The following is a 16,230-nucleotide window of genomic DNA, read 5'->3' as shown; positions in this document are numbered from 1 at the left end:
TGTCCCCACCAGGTGCCTGAGAGCTCGCCGCTGGTTTGGGTAGGGCTGAATCATTTTCCTCTTGCAGGACTTATTGGCTGATGCAGTAAAAACTCCCAATGTGATTGAAGCTACAAACAAGCCTGGTCTCTACAACAAGCTAGAAGCGTTGCAGAAAAGGTAAGGTTGGAGTTGTCCTGGTGAGGCATTACCAAGAGGCCTGTGCTGGCTGGCCTAAGGCCAAGGAAGAGTTTGATTTCTCCAAAGTGGCATCTGTCTCAACATGACAAGGACTTAGCAAAGAGTGAAAACTAAAATGCGGGAGTTTAACTGCAGGGTTTTTTCTTTGTTTTCTGTTAGATTGGTGCTCTGTGAGAAGGCTTTGGCTGAATACCTTGAGACCAAAAGACTGGCTTTTCCCAGATTCTACTTTGTTTCCTCTGCAGACCTGCTTGATATTTTATCTAATGGGAATGAGCCAGTTGAGGTATAAGTTGTGCATAAAGCGTGGAGACAAGTCCCATGTCTCTAGCATGCAAACTTGTTATAGCAGCTTAAAAATATTTTTCATCCTAAGGGACAGAACACCATCCCCAGCATCCCCCTTCTCAGGGCTGCACTGCCCTGAGAGCTGTGCGGGAGTTAATCCAAGCGGCGATCACACCTCTGTGTGACGCAGACCCTGACCTTTGCCATGCCTCTGTTTTCAGGTGTCCCGTCATCTGCTGAAGCTGTTCGACAGTCTGGCTAAATTGAAGTTCAAGATGAGTCCAGACAAAAAGCCCCTGAAGGTTGGCCTGGGGCTGTTCAGTAGGGATGAGGAGTACGTGCCCTTCAGAGCAGACTGCAGCTTGTCCGGCCAGGTCAGCTGAGCTTCGTGGAGCCTCTGCTTGCAGGGGCAGGGGTGGGCAGGCTCAGGGTGGGGATGAGCCTTTGTTGTGCACTAACAGCCTGGCAGCAGTTTTAAAATACAATCTTGAAGCCTTTCAGCCAAAAAAAATCCAGAAATGGGATCTGTGTTAGGGCTGTAGAACAACACAGCAGCAATATCAAACCTGCCCCAGCCCTGCAGCCCCTCAGGCGCTCGCGGTGGGTTTTTCCCCTCTCTGTTGTTTGCCCTCAGACCATGTTCCATAAGCTGCCATGGGAAGTGCCCTGCGGGGCTGGGTGCTGGGGTTGTCTTTGCAGCTTATCACAGTGCGCAGGAGAAGCTTGCCATGCAGAGCAGCAGGGAGATGCCTGTGTGCTGTCACAGGGTCGTGCAGCCAGACTGGACACATCTGGGTTAGGAACCGCTTGCTCAGGATTTGCTGGATGTGACCCTCTAGGTGGAGGTTTGGCTGAGCCGAGTGCTGGTGAGCATGCACTCCACCCTGCGGCACCTGATCCCCGAGGCCATGGTGACCTACGAGGAGAAGCCACGGGAGCAGTGGGTGTTTGACTACCCGGCACAGGTGGGAGCTGCCACACGGGGCCAGGCTGGCCAGTGGCTGTGTGAGCCGAGGTCCGAGAGGAGAAGCAAGCAGAGAGCCCTGGGAGGTGCAGGCACTTGCCCTGTGTCTTTGCGGGGATGGCGTATTTCCCTTTATGGCCACTTTTTGTCTCTGTGGTTTGCTGCAGGTTGCTCTGACATGCACCCAGATCTGGTGGACCACAGAAGTTGGCATTGCCTTTTCAAGGCTGGAGGAAGGCTATGAGAATGCGATGAGGAATTACAACAAAAAGCAGGTTGGCATCCCTTGGACCTGCCCTGGAGTTGTCCTGCAGCCCCTCTCTGCTCGGAAGAGGCGAGGTCCAGTCCTGGGGGGCACCAGGGGCTTGGCAAATGCTGATATCATTTTTCTGTTCATCGTTTCTTTTCTTCCTCAGATTACTCAGCTAAATGCACTGATTTCACTACTCACTGGAAACCTAACTGCCAGAGACAGGATGAAGATCATGACAATCTGTACCATTGATATCCATGCCAGGGATGTTGTGGCCAAGATGAACCTTGAGAAGGTATTCGTTACATGAGGATATTTTTACTGCTTTATGTCTTGGCACTTCTGAGCACAGATTTCCTGTTATTTTATTGCTTTCCAATATTTTCAAAGTATCCTGATTACGTGAGGAAACCACATGTGGGGTGGTAGAGGGATGCACAGGAGCCAGGGAGGTGACAGCACAGCCGGGGTCAGACAAGACCGGGCTGGGTCTTGGTCAGAGCCAGGTCAAGGAGCGGTTGTGCTGGTTGCTGCCATGCTCAGTGGGAGCCATGAGCCACTGTGCAGGACTGTGCACCACAGTCAGCATGGGGTGGGCTGGGCCACAGGGAGGGATGGTTCTCAGCCACCCCAGCATTGCACTGGGACCTGTTTGACTCTGTCCTCATTTACTGAGGTCAGAAAGGGTCCTGACCAGGCGTGTGTGGGCACTCACTGTGGTGCCAGCGGGTTGGAGTGGGCAGCACTGGCACCTGCCTGCCCCCTACAGCCAGCTGCCCCACAGGTGGAGAGTGCCCAGGCGTTCACCTGGCAGTCCCAGCTCCGGCACTGCTGGGACGAGGAGAGGAGGCACTGCTACATCAACATCTGTGATGCTCAGCTCCAGTACTTCTACGAGTACCTGGGGAACACCCCCCGGCTGGTCATCACCCCCCTGACAGATCGGTACGGGCTCGGGTCCCTGCACCTCCCACTGCCCACGCCGATAACATCGGCTCCGTGGCTGTGCTGCGCTGCTGGCACTGCTCAGCCCTGATGTCCTCCCCTCCACAGGTGCTACATTACCCTGATGCAGTCCCTCCACCTCTTCATGGGGGGGGCCCCCATCGGCCCCACAGGCACTGGGAAGACAGAGACCGTCAAGGACCTGGGCCGGGCAGTGGGCATGATGGTCTACATCTTCAGCTGCTCCAAGCAGATGGACTACAAGGTAGGCACGGGGGAGTGGGACAGTGGCACCAACGTGAGAGCCATGAGACGTCCACCAAAGCTAGGGGGGACCCTCTTTCAGGAGGCACCACTCCAGCATGCAGCCCCTGTGTTTGGCTGCAGCATCCATCACTGATGCTGCTTTCCTCTCCCCAACTCAACAGCCAACGAGAGACATGTGGGTCCAGCAGCAGCCCTGGTGCCATTCTGTGCTGCTCACTCCCACCGTGGCTCTGGCCAGCTCGTGTCCCTGGAAGCCCCAGGGGAGCCCAGGGGGGCTGTGATGCTGCAGGGCATTTCCCTAAGGAACAGCACAAACAACAGCAGCTCCCAGCCCTTGGACTTTCTTAACAAATCCCCACGCTGCAGCCTCTGTGTAAAAGTTTGGTGTCTGAAGCCTGTCTCTGGTGCTTTCTGTCCAGTCCTGCGGCAATACCTACAAGGGGCTTGCTCAGACCGGCACTTGGGGATGTTTTGATGAGTTCAACAGCATTTCGGTGGAGGTTTTGTCCGTGATTGCTGTGCAGGTGCGTGCTCTTCATACAAACTGGTGGCAGCATAGTGCCATAGGGACTGGAAGAGACTTTCCAGTTCATGTGCGAATGTTTCTGTTAAGCCTGACTTTCAAAGGGACGGTTTGCTGCTGTTATTTCCACTGTGCCATGCTGGGATGCAAGTGGAGGGGAATCACAGCAGTATAGGGGCTTGGGGCACATTTAAGATCACCCAGCCCATGTGTCCCATCCCAGTGACCTGTCACCCACCACCCACCCCACCCCCTGCCAGCTCTGCCATTGCCTGGGGACAGGGTGTTGCAGTGTCTGGGAAGAAGCTGATTTAAGGCCAGCTCTCCTGAGTGGGGATGGCTGTGCCGCCATGGCTTTGGCAAGCCCTCAGCGTTGTATCTGGCATTACTGATAGCATGAACAACCCTCCAGGCTCACTTTCCATGGGCAGGCGGCGAGGGTGAGCCAGGGGCGCAGGGCAGGGAGCCACGGGGCTGTCGACACTGACACCTCTGCCTGCCTGCCAGGTGAAATGTGTTCAAGATGCAATTCGTGCCAAGAAGAAAACATTCAATTTCCTTGGAGAGACGATTGCTTTGATTCCATCGGCTGGGCTGTTCATAACCATGAATCCTGGCTACACAGGATGGACAGAACTGCCTGAAAATTTAAAAGCTCTGTTCAGGTACCCATAGGCAGATGGATCACTGTGTAACTGGCAGTTGTTACAGCATTTACGTCTGCAGTAACGCTCGTGTGCTAATGTGATCTAAGCCTTTGTTAGTGCAAATGAAGATATTTGTGTGTACTGGTGGCCCTTGTGTCAGAGAAAGACCTTGGCACCCTAGGACAGCCTTGCTCAAAGACCCCGAGATGGTCAGGGCTGGGAGAGCTGGGCTGCTTAGCCTGGGGAAGAGGATGCTTGGCATGTCTAATTACCACCTTCAGCTAAAACTCCAGTTGAGAATAAGAAAAAAAGGTGGTCAAGCACTGGAAGGGGTGGCCCAGGGATGCTGTGGGATCTCTGTCCATGGAGGAACTCAAACTGTGCCTGCAGAAGGTGCAGGGTGACCTGATCCAGCTGTGACATGAGCCCTGCTTGGAACAGAGACCCCAGCCAGTGTAAATTACTGCCCAATTCTCTGATGAGCAGGGAACAATTTATATTGGATACCTGGGTGCAAACTCATGCTGGCTGTGGGAGGGTGAGGTGTGTGTGGACATCTGTGCACAGCCCTCCTAACCCACTGCCACTCTTCTCCAGACCCTGTGCCATGGTGGTCCCCGATTTTGAACTGATCTGTGAAATCATGCTTGTTGCAGAAGGTTTTATTGATGCTAAGCTTCTAGCAAGAAAGTTCATTACTCTGTATAAACTCTGCAAGGATCTACTGTCTAAACAGGTAATTTAACAATATTGCATGGTTCATTAAGATGAAAGAGTTTATTTGAATTTGAAACCTGACAGATTATAGTAGGATTCATGGTAGTATCTTGTTGGCTGATGTTCTGCATAGTTCACGTCTAGAGCTGGATAAATTCCACTTCCATGCTGGTGCATCATATGGCATATTTCTGCCTTATGGAAGAAATAATAAAGTCCAAAAATAGAAGAGAATACAGACAGTTAAGATGAGAGCATCCCTATATTATTCATCTCAGCAGAAGTGATTTACAATAAAAATGTGCTTCCAGGAAGCAAGTCAGACTGCTGTTCTCCTCGTGACTGGCTGGGACATGTATTTTAAATAATCTCACTTTAAGTCCAGTCTGCTGGACACAGCCTGGACAACCTGGGTGTGGGGCGATGGACAGGATGTTCCTTTGTTGAGTTGTTTAAAGCAGTTCTCCCTCTCCAAAATGAAGCTGTAATATTTTGCTGCCTGTTGGCAGGACCACTATGACTGGGGTCTGCGAGCTATCAAGTCTGTGCTGGTGGTAGCGGGCTCCATGAAGAGAGGGGACCCTGGCCTTGCCGAGGACCAAGTTCTGATGAGAGCTTTACGAGACATTAACATCCCCAAGATCGTGACAGATGACTTGCCCATCTTCATGGGGCTGATCAGAGACCTGTTCCCATCCCTGGATGTCCCCAGGAAGAGGGACCTCAACTTTGAGAAGGTGCGAGCCCAGGCACGGCACCAGTGCCAGAGACATCCCAGCCCCAGCAGGGTGCAGAGGCTGAAGGTCCATTCAGCCCTTCTGGGGTGGCCGGCTCATCTCTGGGGCCTTGCCAAGGATGTGACGGCTGCCCGTGGTCAGCGCTCACTCTTCCTCCCAGATCATCAGGCAGTCCGTGCTGGAGCTGAAGCTGCAGGCAGAGGAGAGCTTCGTGCTCAAGGTGGTGCAGCTGGAGGAGCTGCTGCAAGTGAGACACTCTGTCTTCATCGTCGGCAATGCCGGCTGCGGCAAGTCCCAGGTAGTGGCCAAACCATCCCCATGGACACAGGTCCCCCTCCTGCCCCCATCCAAGCACATCGCACAGCCGTCTCTGTCCTCTCGGCAAGGATGTTGTGGTTGGCCTCAGCTGGCCATACAGACAGCAGCAGTGGCTGGGTAGGGGCCAGTGCCCAGCCATGCTGGTCCTCTAGCACCACGCGTGCCAGGCTCAGCCCATGGAGCTGAACAGGTTTGGGATGCACAGTGAAGAGGCTGCCCAGGACACCCATGAGCAGAGCGGGGATGAGGCACAGAGCAGGCAGAGGCACAGTCTCTCAACGCCCTGCATGCTGCAGTGCCGGAGGGCAGGCCAGACGGTGCTTGCTGGGGGGTCTCTGTGCTCCCACAAGACCCTGGCCAGGAGCCGGCTCTGCAGAGGGAAGTCCAGAGCCTCCCAGCAGCTGTCCAGGCATGGGTGCTCTGCAGTGGGTGGGAGCAAGGTTCTGTGCCCCCACTGTGGGCAAAGGCTGCCGAAGGCTGCGAACACCCTTGTAGGAATGTTACCGAAATCTCGGAATGAAGAACTTATCGACACCAATGAGATGTAGATAAGCAGACACTTCTTTATTAACGGCCGGGTGCGTGAGTGAGTCCTCTCACGATCAATGCACACCATGGTTCAAAATCATACACCTTTTATATAACTCATTCATACATATTCATTAAGTATTCATGCATAATCATAATATTTTCCATAAATCATTAACATGCTCTCCTCCCATATCCAATTCTGCGCAGTAAAGCTTAGAAAGGTCCGGAAATGGGTCTGGGGTACGATTTGGGTAGGTGGTATATGAGTTGGTGGTCTCAATCTCCCCCTGCCGGAATTACCTTTCACTTAAGGTAACTGTTTCTTGGCCGGCAACTATGGGTTGCTTCACTCGACTCTCCCCAGTTCACATTAATTCTCATTTTGACATTTTAGTGCATTCTCCTAGGTTACACATAAACAATCATCTCAAATCTTAAGTCTGTTATCTAAGTTCTAAACATTCCTACTAGGTGATTCTGACCAATACCTCTGGCCTTAGTACGGGGCTGTACAGAGGATTTTTATAGCAGCTTTTACTATATAAGTTTCATTAAAATATATTTCTTATCCTTCTATATTTCTATTACATAATTGATTTTATACAATCAAATAATCAAATAAAGTCAATCAATCTTAACTTATTAGCAAATCTGTAACAGGAGCCGCTGTGGCAGGTGCGTGGCTCCCCTCTTCACAGGTGCTGAGGTCACTCAACAAGACGTACCAAAACATGAAGCGGAAGCCAGTCACCGTGGACCTTGACCCAAAGGCTGTGACCTGCGATGAGCTGTTTGGGTTTATTCATCCATCCACACGAGACTGGAAGGACGGTGAGACACCAACATGGCCCAAACCACGCTTCAGCAGTGGCTGGTGCATAGGAAAATGCCTTCATAAATTGTGTCTCTGTAAACACTTGTGATGCAGTGATGGAATGGGAAGACCTTTCCCTGGGGCTTTTTACTGGAGTGGGAGGGAGGAGGAACATGTTTCAGGGAAGCACCCAGTCCCACATGTTCCCCCAGCAAACGTGCCATGCATGGAAAGGACAAACCCACATGTCTCTATGGAGCAGGTCTGTTTTCTTCAGCAATGCGTGACCTGGCCAACATCACACATAAGGGGCCCAAGTGGATCATCCTTGATGGAGATGTTGACCCTGTGTGGATCGAGTCCCTGAACACAGTCATGGATGATAATAAGGTCGGTGCCATCACACACCAGGAGCTTTGCTCACTCGTTTATATTTACTCGAGGTGATCAGCTTGTGTTCGTGCCTGGGCCCCAAGATCAGGGCATGCCCCCATGATGGGCCACTTCCCCCAGGTTCTCACCTTGGCCAGCAGCGAGCGCATCCCTCTCAACCCCACCATGCGGCTCCTCTTCGAGATCAGCCACTTGCGGACTGCCACGCCAGCAACTGTGTCCCGGGCAGGAATCCTCTATGTCAACCACACAGACCTGGGCTGGAACCCGTGAGCCCAGGGAGGGAGGTGGAGGGGTGGAACATGATGGGACAGAATGGCATGGGATGAGGTGGGACAAGATGGGACAGGATGGGATGGGACAAAATGGGATGGGGTGAGGGTGGAATGGGATGGGACGGGCACTGGCCCCCCATGCACTCTCCTGCAGCCCTACCCATCCCTCCTGCAGCATTGTGACCAGCTGGATTGAGACGAGAACAGTGCAGTCTGAGAAGACCAATTTGATGATCCTCTTTGACAAGTACCTGCCAGTGTGCCTAGAGAAGCTCAAGTCTGGATTCAAGAAGATCACCCCTGTCCCTGAGGTGACGGTGATACAAACGGTGCTGTACCTGCTGGAGTGCTTCCTGACGCCACAGACCACCCCGCCAGACTCGCCCTGGGAGCTATACGAGCTCTACTTCATCTTCGCCTGTGCCTGGGCCTTTGGTGGGGCCCTGTCCCAGGATCAGGTACGGCTGTGGGACCAACCACTCGGCACCTGCCCACAGCTGCCAGCTTGCCAGAGCCTCCTGGCCAGCCTTGTCCCTCAGCTGCGGCCCTTTGGAAAACACTAAAGCAGCGGCACTGGCCAGTTCCTCAGTTTTTCTCCGTTTGGTTCCTCCCAGCTCGTGGATTACCGCCTGGAGTTCGGCAAGTGGTGGGTGAAAGAATTTAAAACCATCAAGTTTCCTTCGCAGGGGACTATATTTGATTATTACATTGATCCAGAAACAAAGAAATTCATGCCCTGGACTGAAAAAGTGCCAAAATTTGAACTCGATCCTGAAGTCCCTTTACAGGTATTTTTTTTTACAGGTATTTACACAAGCTGTCTGTGTTTATGTTTTATTTGTTTATTGCTCCATGATCCTGAGCAATGGGGCAAGACCCTGTGCCTGGAGCAGTGCAGGGATTTGGAGTGGCTCTGACACACCACCGCACAGGCTGGTGGCACCTGGCAAACCCTGTGGATTTCTGTGGTTCTGCTTTACCCTGAAGAAACCTCAGTGAGAGCTGCAGGTGGCAACTCTTCTTTTTTGATTTCTGATTAACCTGGGGTTTTGTAGATTCTCATGAAATAATTGCAACTATGGCCCAAATGCAAAACTGTACTTCAAAACTTTATTTGCATGTCTTTTGAAATGCTGTCCTGAGGAAGGGGAGGGGTGTCAAAGATTTTTAAACTGAAAGAGGGTAGATTTAGATTGGATATAAGGAAGAAATTCTTCACTGTGACGGCAGCGAGGTGCTGGCCCAGGCTGCCCAGAGCAGCTGTGGGTGCCCCATCCCTGGCAGTGTCCAAGGCCAGGCTGGACGGGGCTTGGAGTGACCTGGGCTGGTGGGAAGGGTCCTGGCCCATGGCAGGGGCATGGAACTAGATGGTCTTTAGGGTCCCTTCACACCCAAACCATTCTGTGATTTTACGTAGGGAGAGGGAGAGGTGCCATGGCTGAATTTGGCCCTTGCATTGGCTGAACAAAGACACTGGGGACAGTTTCGGGAGCTGTGCTGTGTTGTTCTGTTTTAATAACTCAGTTTTCTGACAGCTCCTAGTGTTCAGAAAGTCTTTAGAATAACCAAGCATCTGAGACTTTCTGCTTTAGAGAGGGATCAGGTTTGTACAGAGAGAGAGCATCTGCCACTTCACCAGCTGGCACTGCCGGGAAAGCCAGGCAGGCTGCTGGCATGCTGCCTGCTGCCCTAGCAGTAGATCCCACCTCTGGGCAAACGTCAACTCTGGCAGCAGGAAGCAAGCTCTGAGGACTGACAGTGTGATTTCCTCAGGCCTCCATGGTGCACACAACAGAGACCATCCGCATTCGCTACTTCATGGACCTGCTGATGGAGAAGCAGAGGCCGGTGATGCTGGTGGGGAACACGGGGACGGGAAAATCCATCCTGACATGGGACAAGCTTGAAGCGCTCCATGCAGATGAATACCTTGTGCAGTCTGTGCCCTTCAACTTCTACACCACCTCAGCCATGCTGCAGGGTAAGGCTGGCTCAAGCCAGCAGCTGGCCCTGTGCCAAGCTGTGCCACACAGCCCCATGGTGCTGCCCGGTGGCCCACCAGCTCCTCTTGCTTCAGCTGCCTTTGAGAAGTCCCTGGAGAAGAAGTCAGGAAGGAACTACGGCCCACCGGGGACCAGGAGGCTTATCTACTTCATCGATGACATGAACATGCCAGAGGTAGACAAGTACGGCACCGTGGCACCGCACACACTCATACGGCAGCACATGGACCGTGGACACTGGTGAGTGCCTGGCAGGTGGCCCCCACTGTGGGACCTCGGTGACCCTCTGCCTGGCAAACCTGTGCTGCACCGGTACCTCTCCCACCCCGGTGGAGAACTGCAGCCGTGCCCTGCCCATGCTGCCTCCTGCACGTGCTTCTGGCAGAGCTGAGCTGCCTGCTTCCTCCCAGAGCTGTGGGAAGACTTTGGCAGAGGAATGGGGAAACTCTTTGCTGGTGACTCCACACCCCGTCCAAGGGAAATGGCCCCATCACCAGTGCTGGCGGGGCATGCAGCGCAAGCAGCGGGGAGGGCTCACTTGGGAAGGGGGGAAGAGGTGATGAGTGCCGGCTGTCATGAGGGGGTTTGAGGCCAGGTGTGGCCATGGGGCACAAGAAGGGCCACACACAGCATTGCCGAAGGTGGTGCCAGGCTTTGCTGAGCACCACAGAAATGGGGACCCCTGCTCCCACATCCCCCCAACTGAGCTCCATGGGGCTGGTGGGGCACAGCCCAACTGGAGGAACCCGTCCCTGGGGAAAGCGTCATGGTCCCGGTCCCTGCACAGGTACGACAGGAACAAGCTGACCCTGAAGGACATTCACAACTGCCAGTATGTGGCCTGCATGAACCCAACCGCAGGGTCCTTTACCATCGACTCCAGGCTGCAGGTAGGCAGGATCCATGTGGCTGGGGCTGTGCCCCACGTGTTCACTCTCCTGGGACCAGAGCCTGGGTGAGGTGGGATGGGACTTCATGGTCCTGGCTGGCTGCATCAGCCCCTTCGGAGCAAAGCTCGCACCTGAATTTTTGTCCCTTGCCGCAGCGTCACTTCTGTGTCTTCGCCATGAGCTTTCCTGGCCAGGAGGCTCTGCTGACCGTGTATGGCACCATCCTCGCGCAGCACCTGGCCCTGCAGAGGATGCCACCAGCTGTCGAGAAGCTGCAGTCCCAGCTGGTGGCAGCAGCGCTGGGTGAGCCCCTACCACACTGTGGGTGGGAAGGCGGCATACACCAGCATCAGCCCCCTGGGTTATGCACCCATGCCCACCAGCACCAGGAAACCCAACCACCCCACAACCACCCAGTGCTCTGGGAGCCCCGTGCTGCACCTCCACATCACAGCACTGTTCCAACGAAACCTCAGTTCTGCCTTCTCTACTGTTCATGTTTAAAACGCAGCATCATGCCTGTAGAAATCATCAGAGTAAAACCTCAGGCTTGTCCCACCTGCTGAAGGTTATGGAGGGGAGTGCAAGCCGGGCTCAGGGATGCCACCAGCAGCTGCAGCAGTCTCTGTGGACCTGCCCGCCTGCTCACCCCTGGTTTCTGCCAACAGCCCTCCACCAGAAGGTTGCTTCCACCTTCTTGCCAACAGCCTTCAAGTTCCACTACCTCTTCAACCTCCGGGACCTCTCCAACATATTCCAGGTAGTGGGAGGGCTGTTTCCTCTAAAACAACTTTGTTCCTTCCTTTCCTTAATCATGCAACCTTGCAGTGCACTGTGTCCCTGAAAATACCATGACCTCTCCCCAAAACCAACCTCCAAACTCAGCTCTGAGCAGCAGTAAAATAACCCCCGAGGACTGAGGGATTCGTGTGTTTGTCAGGGTCTGTTGTTCTCCACACCTGAATGCCTGAAAAGTCCCGTCGACTTGGTGCATCTCTGGCTCCACGAAGCTGGGAGGGTGTATGGAGACAGGCTTGTAGATGAAACGGATCAAAAAGACTTCAGGAAGATGCTGGCAGACACCTGCAAAAAGTTCTTTGATGTAAGTTGTGCTGGAAAATGCAGGAGTGCCCCAACCTGGTGGGCCTGCACTGCCAGACTGAGCTCCCTGGCACAGGCTCGGCAGTGGCATGGGCAGCGTTACCTGCTGTGTGCCCCACAGCTGTACCCCACAGCTGGCATTGCCTTTTCCAGGAACTCAGCAAAGACCTGGTGTTTACCAAGCCAAACATCTACTGGCACTTCACCCAGGGCATGGGGGAGCCCAAGTACCTGCCAGTGCCCAGCTGGCTGGCCCTGAACAAGCTGCTGGAGGAAGCCTTGGACAACTACAATGAGGTGAACACAGCAATGAGCCTGGTGAGTGCCCTGCTGTGGGCAGCTCTGTGCCACGGCAGTGCTTGCACCATGAAGATGCAACTGTAGCGTTGCTCTCACTTGGTTTTGTACATTATGGGGTGTTTGCTGCTTTTGCTGTTGTGATTCAAAATATCAAACCTTCCCCTCCTGCTTTTTTTCAGGTGCTCTTTGAAGACGCAGTGTCTCATGTTTGCAGAATTAGTCGGATCTTAGAGTCTCCCCGGGGCAACGCGCTGCTGGTGGGGGTGGGAGGCAGCGGGAAGCAGAGTCTGGCACGGCTGGCAGCTTATATCAGCAATATGAGTGTGTTTCAGATTACGCTGCAGAAAGGCTATGGCATCCCGGACCTGAAGGTGAGAGCAGCTTTCCCCCAGCCCCCTGGGCCAGTGCCGCCTGCTGCGGGAGGGATCCTGCAAACACGGCGCCATGCCAAGCCCTGCAGTGGCTCCAGTGGCTGGGCTGGGCACGCAGGTCTCTGCTCTCCTCTTATCCCTGCATCTGTGCACTGTGTGATCCACTCAGTGCTTTCTGCACAGCCATGAGTCCTGCCCCAAGGGGCCGCAGCGTTTCCCTGGGCAGGGATAGGCAGGAGCCGTTCGTGAGGCAGGTGGCGTGCAGGCAGCCCCGCAGCTGGCCCCGTCTCCAAGCAGAGCAGCTGGCACCGGGCACCTTCCCAAAGGCTCCTTCCCAAAGGCACCCTCCTGATTTCCCAGGGTGGCCCAGGGGCACCGGTCTGCACCACATCTGTCACTTTGGAGAACAGCTCAGGTTGGGGGTTGAACTGGCAGGTGATGGTTTCTCTCCCCTGTCCCAGCTGGATCTTGCCTCCCTGTACATCAAGGCAGCCATGAAGAACATTCCCATCGTGTTTCTGATGACAGACTCCCAGGTTGCTGAAGAATCATTCCTGGTCCTAATTAATGATTTCTTGGCGTCCGGGGAGGTGCTGGGGCTCTTTCAAGATGATGACCTGGAAAACATCATCAGTGCCATGAAGCCCCAAGTGAAGTTCCTTGGATTGCAAGATACAAGGGAAAACTGCTGGAAATTATTTATAGAAAAAGTCAGGCGCCACTTAAAGGTGGGTGTTTACTCAACAGGGTGTTTTGTCAGCACTCCTGACTTGCCTAATCCAAAACCCATTTGCAGACAGGACACAGAAAACTGCGGTTTCATTACATGGTGGTGGCTTTGGGCGGAAGATGTTTTCAAAGGCTCCCCAGCCAACAGTGCAGCCCCAGCCCCGGGGGAACAGCTCTTCGCACCCATGTATTTACTTCCCTTAGGGTAGCGGGGGGTGAGCAGCCTCCACGGCCACGAGCCAGTGCTGGCCTGCACTGGGCGCTTGCAGGGATGCCAGTGTGGGTACCATGCTCAGCAGCTGACTGCAGCCACCAAAGGGGGTCCAGTGCTGACCCAAGCCCCGCTGAGGGGCAGAAGATGCAGAGTCACAGACCATCTCTTGCATACTGGGAAAGGGAATTAATGGGAGAGAGGCAAAGTCCTGATCTCCAGCAGAACATCTGCAGTGATGTGAAACCCACAGTGACGGTCCTGCTGCCCCACGAGTGAGCTCGGCCCCTGGCAGAGGGGACATCCTGCTCAGCAGTGGTGCTCTGCCCCAGGTCATACTCTGCTTCTCCCCTATGGGATCAACCCTGCGGGTGCGGGCAAGGAGGTTCCCTGCTGTGGTCAAGTGCACAGCCATCGACTGGTTCCACGAGTGGCCAGAGGATGCGCTCATGTCTGTCAGCAGAAGGTTCCTGGAGGAAACAGGGGACATTGAGGTGAGCTGGGACCCCTGCTCAGTGCATGTCATGTCACATCATGCCTGTGCACAGCCGTTTGTCCTGGGGGGCTGGGGAAATGACGCTGCTTTAGGGAATGACCTGCACCTCTGCTGCTCTCCTTGTTGCAGCGTGCCAGGGCTGGGCGTCTGGTGTGACTTAGGGGTGCTAGAGGCAGTGAGCCTGGGCTGGGGGCTGGAGTAAGCTCACAGCTGGCTCCAGGCTCAGAGCCTGCAGCCCCACACTGTGCAGGTGGGGACAAACCTTTCCTCATTTTCCTTTTGTCCTTAAAACACCACCAAAAAACCAGCCTGGAAAGAGCAGCTTTTTCCCAGTGCAGCCCCAGTTAATCTGAGGGATCAGCATCAGAGCTGGGCTTAAGAACCAGTGATGTTAGTGCTGTGATCACCTACAATTCTCAGCCACACATTATGCTGTTTAATGAAAAGCACTTTGCTTCCCAGCCTCTGTGGCTGGCTGTGGAACCGACGCTGCGGGAAGGTTTGGTTCCACCTCAGCATTTCACCATGTCCCCACAGTGCAGTGACTCACTGTCTGTGTTCCTGGTGCAGCCCAAGGTCAAGGTCTCCATAAGCCAATTCATGTCCTACGTCCACATGAGCGTTAAGGAGGTGTCCAAGACCTACCTGGCCATGGAGAAACGCTATAATTACACCACTCCAAAGACCTTCCTGGAGCAGATAAAGCTCTACCAAAACCTGCTGTCGAAAAAAAGGAGCGAGATCACCATGAGGCTTGAGAGGCTGGAGAAAGGGCTGATGAAGCTGCAGAGCACAGCATTGCAGGTGCCTGCCCATAGCTTATGCATCACACCTGCTGCCACTTCAATGCAGCGGGGTGAGGCATGGCCTTGCAGGGCAGTCACGGTGGCTGCAAGCTCCCCGAGCCGTACTGAGCCACCGCTGCAAGGCTGGGCAGAGCTTGGCAGGGTCAACCCTCTGATCTGCTCCATTTCTGCCCCTATCAAGGTGGATGGCCTGAAAGCCAAGCTGGCAGTGCAGGAGGCAGAGCTGAAGCAGAAGAACGAGGATGCAGATAAACTGATCCATGCAGTGGGAACTGAGATGGAGAAGGTCAGCAGAGAGAAAGCCATTGCTGATGAGGAGGAGCTGAAGGTCCAGGCCATCAACATGGTGCGTGGTGCTGAGTTGGTACCCATCACACCAGGGTCCAACACAGGACAGGGCAGCACAAGCTCTTATCAGCTCTGGCCACTCACCCCATCCTATCCCCTCACCTCCCCAGAACGTGGCTGAGAAGCAGCGAGCCTGCGAGCTTGACCTGGCAAAAGCAGAGCCAGCGCTCGTAGCTACCCAGGAGGCCCTCAACACACTTAACAAGGTGGGCAACCCCTCCATGGGAAGCAGTTCCCTGGCTGGTGCTGGTGTCTCCACACTGGGGCAATGCTTAGCAGCCCCGTGGTCCCTCCCCAGAACAACCTGACTGACCTGAAGTCCTTCATGTCCCCGCCTCAACTGGTGGTGAATGTGATGGCAGCTGTGATGGTTCTGATGGCCCCTGAGGGCAAGATACCAAGGGATAAGAGCTGGAAGGCAGCAAAAGTCATGATGGGAAAAGTAGACACTTTCCTGGTTGCCTTGAAAAAGTTTGACAAGGAGCACATCCCCAAGGCTTGTCTCAAGGCATTTCAGTGAGTCCATGGCCAGTTCCTGCCCCCTCCCAGCCCCCCACTGCTGGGCTTCCCTGGGCAGGGCATCCAGGAGAGACCACTGAGTGCAGAGGTTCAAGGGGCAGGAGTGGGATCCAGGCGTTAGCTCTGCTCTCCTGCCTAGCCGTCTATTGGCTGGCCCAAGCCCTGGGGGGAGCAGGACGGGGCCACTGGCAGCCGCAGCACGTTGTCCCGTTCCAGGCCCTACCGGTCAGACCCCAGTTTTCATCCAGACATCATAAAGCCAAAGTCAACCGCCGCCGCAAGTCTGTGCTCCTGGTGCCTGAACGTTGTTAACTTCTACGAGATGTTCTGCGAGGCGGAACCCGAGAGACGGGCACTGGAAGAGGCCAACGCCGAACTGGCAGAGGCACAAGAAAAGCTCCGTTGCATTAAGAACAAAATCACAGTAAGTGCGTGCCACCCTCCCTGCATGCCCCCCTCCCCGCAGCTGCCGCAGCTGCTGTTTCACTTGGCTGGCGCCCACCATGACCCCATCAGCCACCAGCAATTCAGCTGTGGGTCACGGCCAGAAGCCAAAAATGAGCGAGGAAGATGCTTATAATTCATATAACCTGGAGCCCAGGTG

At 54.4% G+C, this 16,230-nt stretch overlaps 2 protein-coding genes across 5 annotated transcripts in view; one reads left to right on the top strand and one right to left on the bottom strand.

Annotated features, from left to right (window-relative positions):
- DNAH17 (dynein axonemal heavy chain 17) overlaps nucleotides 1-16,230 on the top strand; it is a 38,544-nt gene that overhangs the window by 10,716 nt on the left and 11,598 nt on the right. For 2 of the 3 annotated variants that reach the window (XM_056333814.1, XM_056333724.1), the window contains exons 28-60: nucleotides 68-159; nucleotides 340-466; nucleotides 690-842; nucleotides 1,308-1,433; nucleotides 1,600-1,707; nucleotides 1,849-1,980; nucleotides 2,470-2,630; nucleotides 2,739-2,895; nucleotides 3,317-3,421; nucleotides 3,928-4,085; nucleotides 4,665-4,803; nucleotides 5,294-5,521; nucleotides 5,682-5,819; nucleotides 7,069-7,201; nucleotides 7,447-7,574; nucleotides 7,698-7,846; nucleotides 8,028-8,310; nucleotides 8,467-8,640; nucleotides 9,626-9,833; nucleotides 9,930-10,095; nucleotides 10,643-10,745; nucleotides 10,901-11,048; nucleotides 11,414-11,505; nucleotides 11,686-11,847; nucleotides 12,000-12,164; nucleotides 12,326-12,517; nucleotides 12,979-13,245; nucleotides 13,790-13,951; nucleotides 14,524-14,757; nucleotides 14,941-15,105; nucleotides 15,218-15,313; nucleotides 15,406-15,623; nucleotides 15,843-16,050. In XM_056333814.1, the coding sequence (XP_056189789.1) occupies nucleotides 68-159; nucleotides 340-466; nucleotides 690-842; nucleotides 1,308-1,433; nucleotides 1,600-1,707; nucleotides 1,849-1,980; nucleotides 2,470-2,630; nucleotides 2,739-2,895; nucleotides 3,317-3,421; nucleotides 3,928-4,085; nucleotides 4,665-4,803; nucleotides 5,294-5,521; nucleotides 5,682-5,819; nucleotides 7,069-7,201; nucleotides 7,447-7,574; nucleotides 7,698-7,846; nucleotides 8,028-8,310; nucleotides 8,467-8,640; nucleotides 9,626-9,833; nucleotides 9,930-10,095; nucleotides 10,643-10,745; nucleotides 10,901-11,048; nucleotides 11,414-11,505; nucleotides 11,686-11,847; nucleotides 12,000-12,164; nucleotides 12,326-12,517; nucleotides 12,979-13,245; nucleotides 13,790-13,951; nucleotides 14,524-14,757; nucleotides 14,941-15,105; nucleotides 15,218-15,313; nucleotides 15,406-15,623; nucleotides 15,843-16,050 (5,277 nt within the window). Of the gene's footprint in view, nucleotides 1-67; nucleotides 160-339; nucleotides 467-689; nucleotides 843-1,307; nucleotides 1,434-1,599; nucleotides 1,708-1,848; nucleotides 1,981-2,469; nucleotides 2,631-2,738; nucleotides 2,896-3,316; nucleotides 3,422-3,927; nucleotides 4,086-4,664; nucleotides 4,804-5,293; nucleotides 5,522-5,681; nucleotides 5,820-7,068; nucleotides 7,202-7,446; nucleotides 7,575-7,697; nucleotides 7,847-8,027; nucleotides 8,311-8,466; nucleotides 8,641-9,625; nucleotides 10,096-10,642; nucleotides 10,746-10,900; nucleotides 11,049-11,413; nucleotides 11,506-11,685; nucleotides 11,848-11,999; nucleotides 12,165-12,325; nucleotides 12,518-12,978; nucleotides 13,246-13,789; nucleotides 13,952-14,523; nucleotides 15,106-15,217; nucleotides 15,314-15,405; nucleotides 15,624-15,842; nucleotides 16,051-16,230 lie in introns of all 3 variants that reach the window. The other variant, XM_056333640.1, reaches the window with a different exon arrangement.
- The window catches only part of PGS1 (phosphatidylglycerophosphate synthase 1), a 34,330-nt gene continuing 31,100 nt past the window's right edge, over nucleotides 13,001-16,230 (bottom strand). For both annotated transcript variants that reach the window (XR_008821206.1, XM_056334090.1), the window contains one exon: nucleotides 13,001-13,134. The gene's annotated coding sequence lies outside the window, so the exon portion shown is untranslated. The remainder of the gene's footprint in view (nucleotides 13,135-16,230) is intronic.

Source organism: Falco biarmicus, chromosome 1, assembly GCF_023638135.1.
Source record: "Falco biarmicus isolate bFalBia1 chromosome 1, bFalBia1.pri, whole genome shotgun sequence".
Taxonomy (NCBI): domain Eukaryota; kingdom Metazoa; phylum Chordata; class Aves; order Falconiformes; family Falconidae; genus Falco; species Falco biarmicus.
The sequence above is the reverse complement of the archived record's forward strand: the minus strand, read 5'-3'. Positions and strand labels throughout refer to the sequence as shown.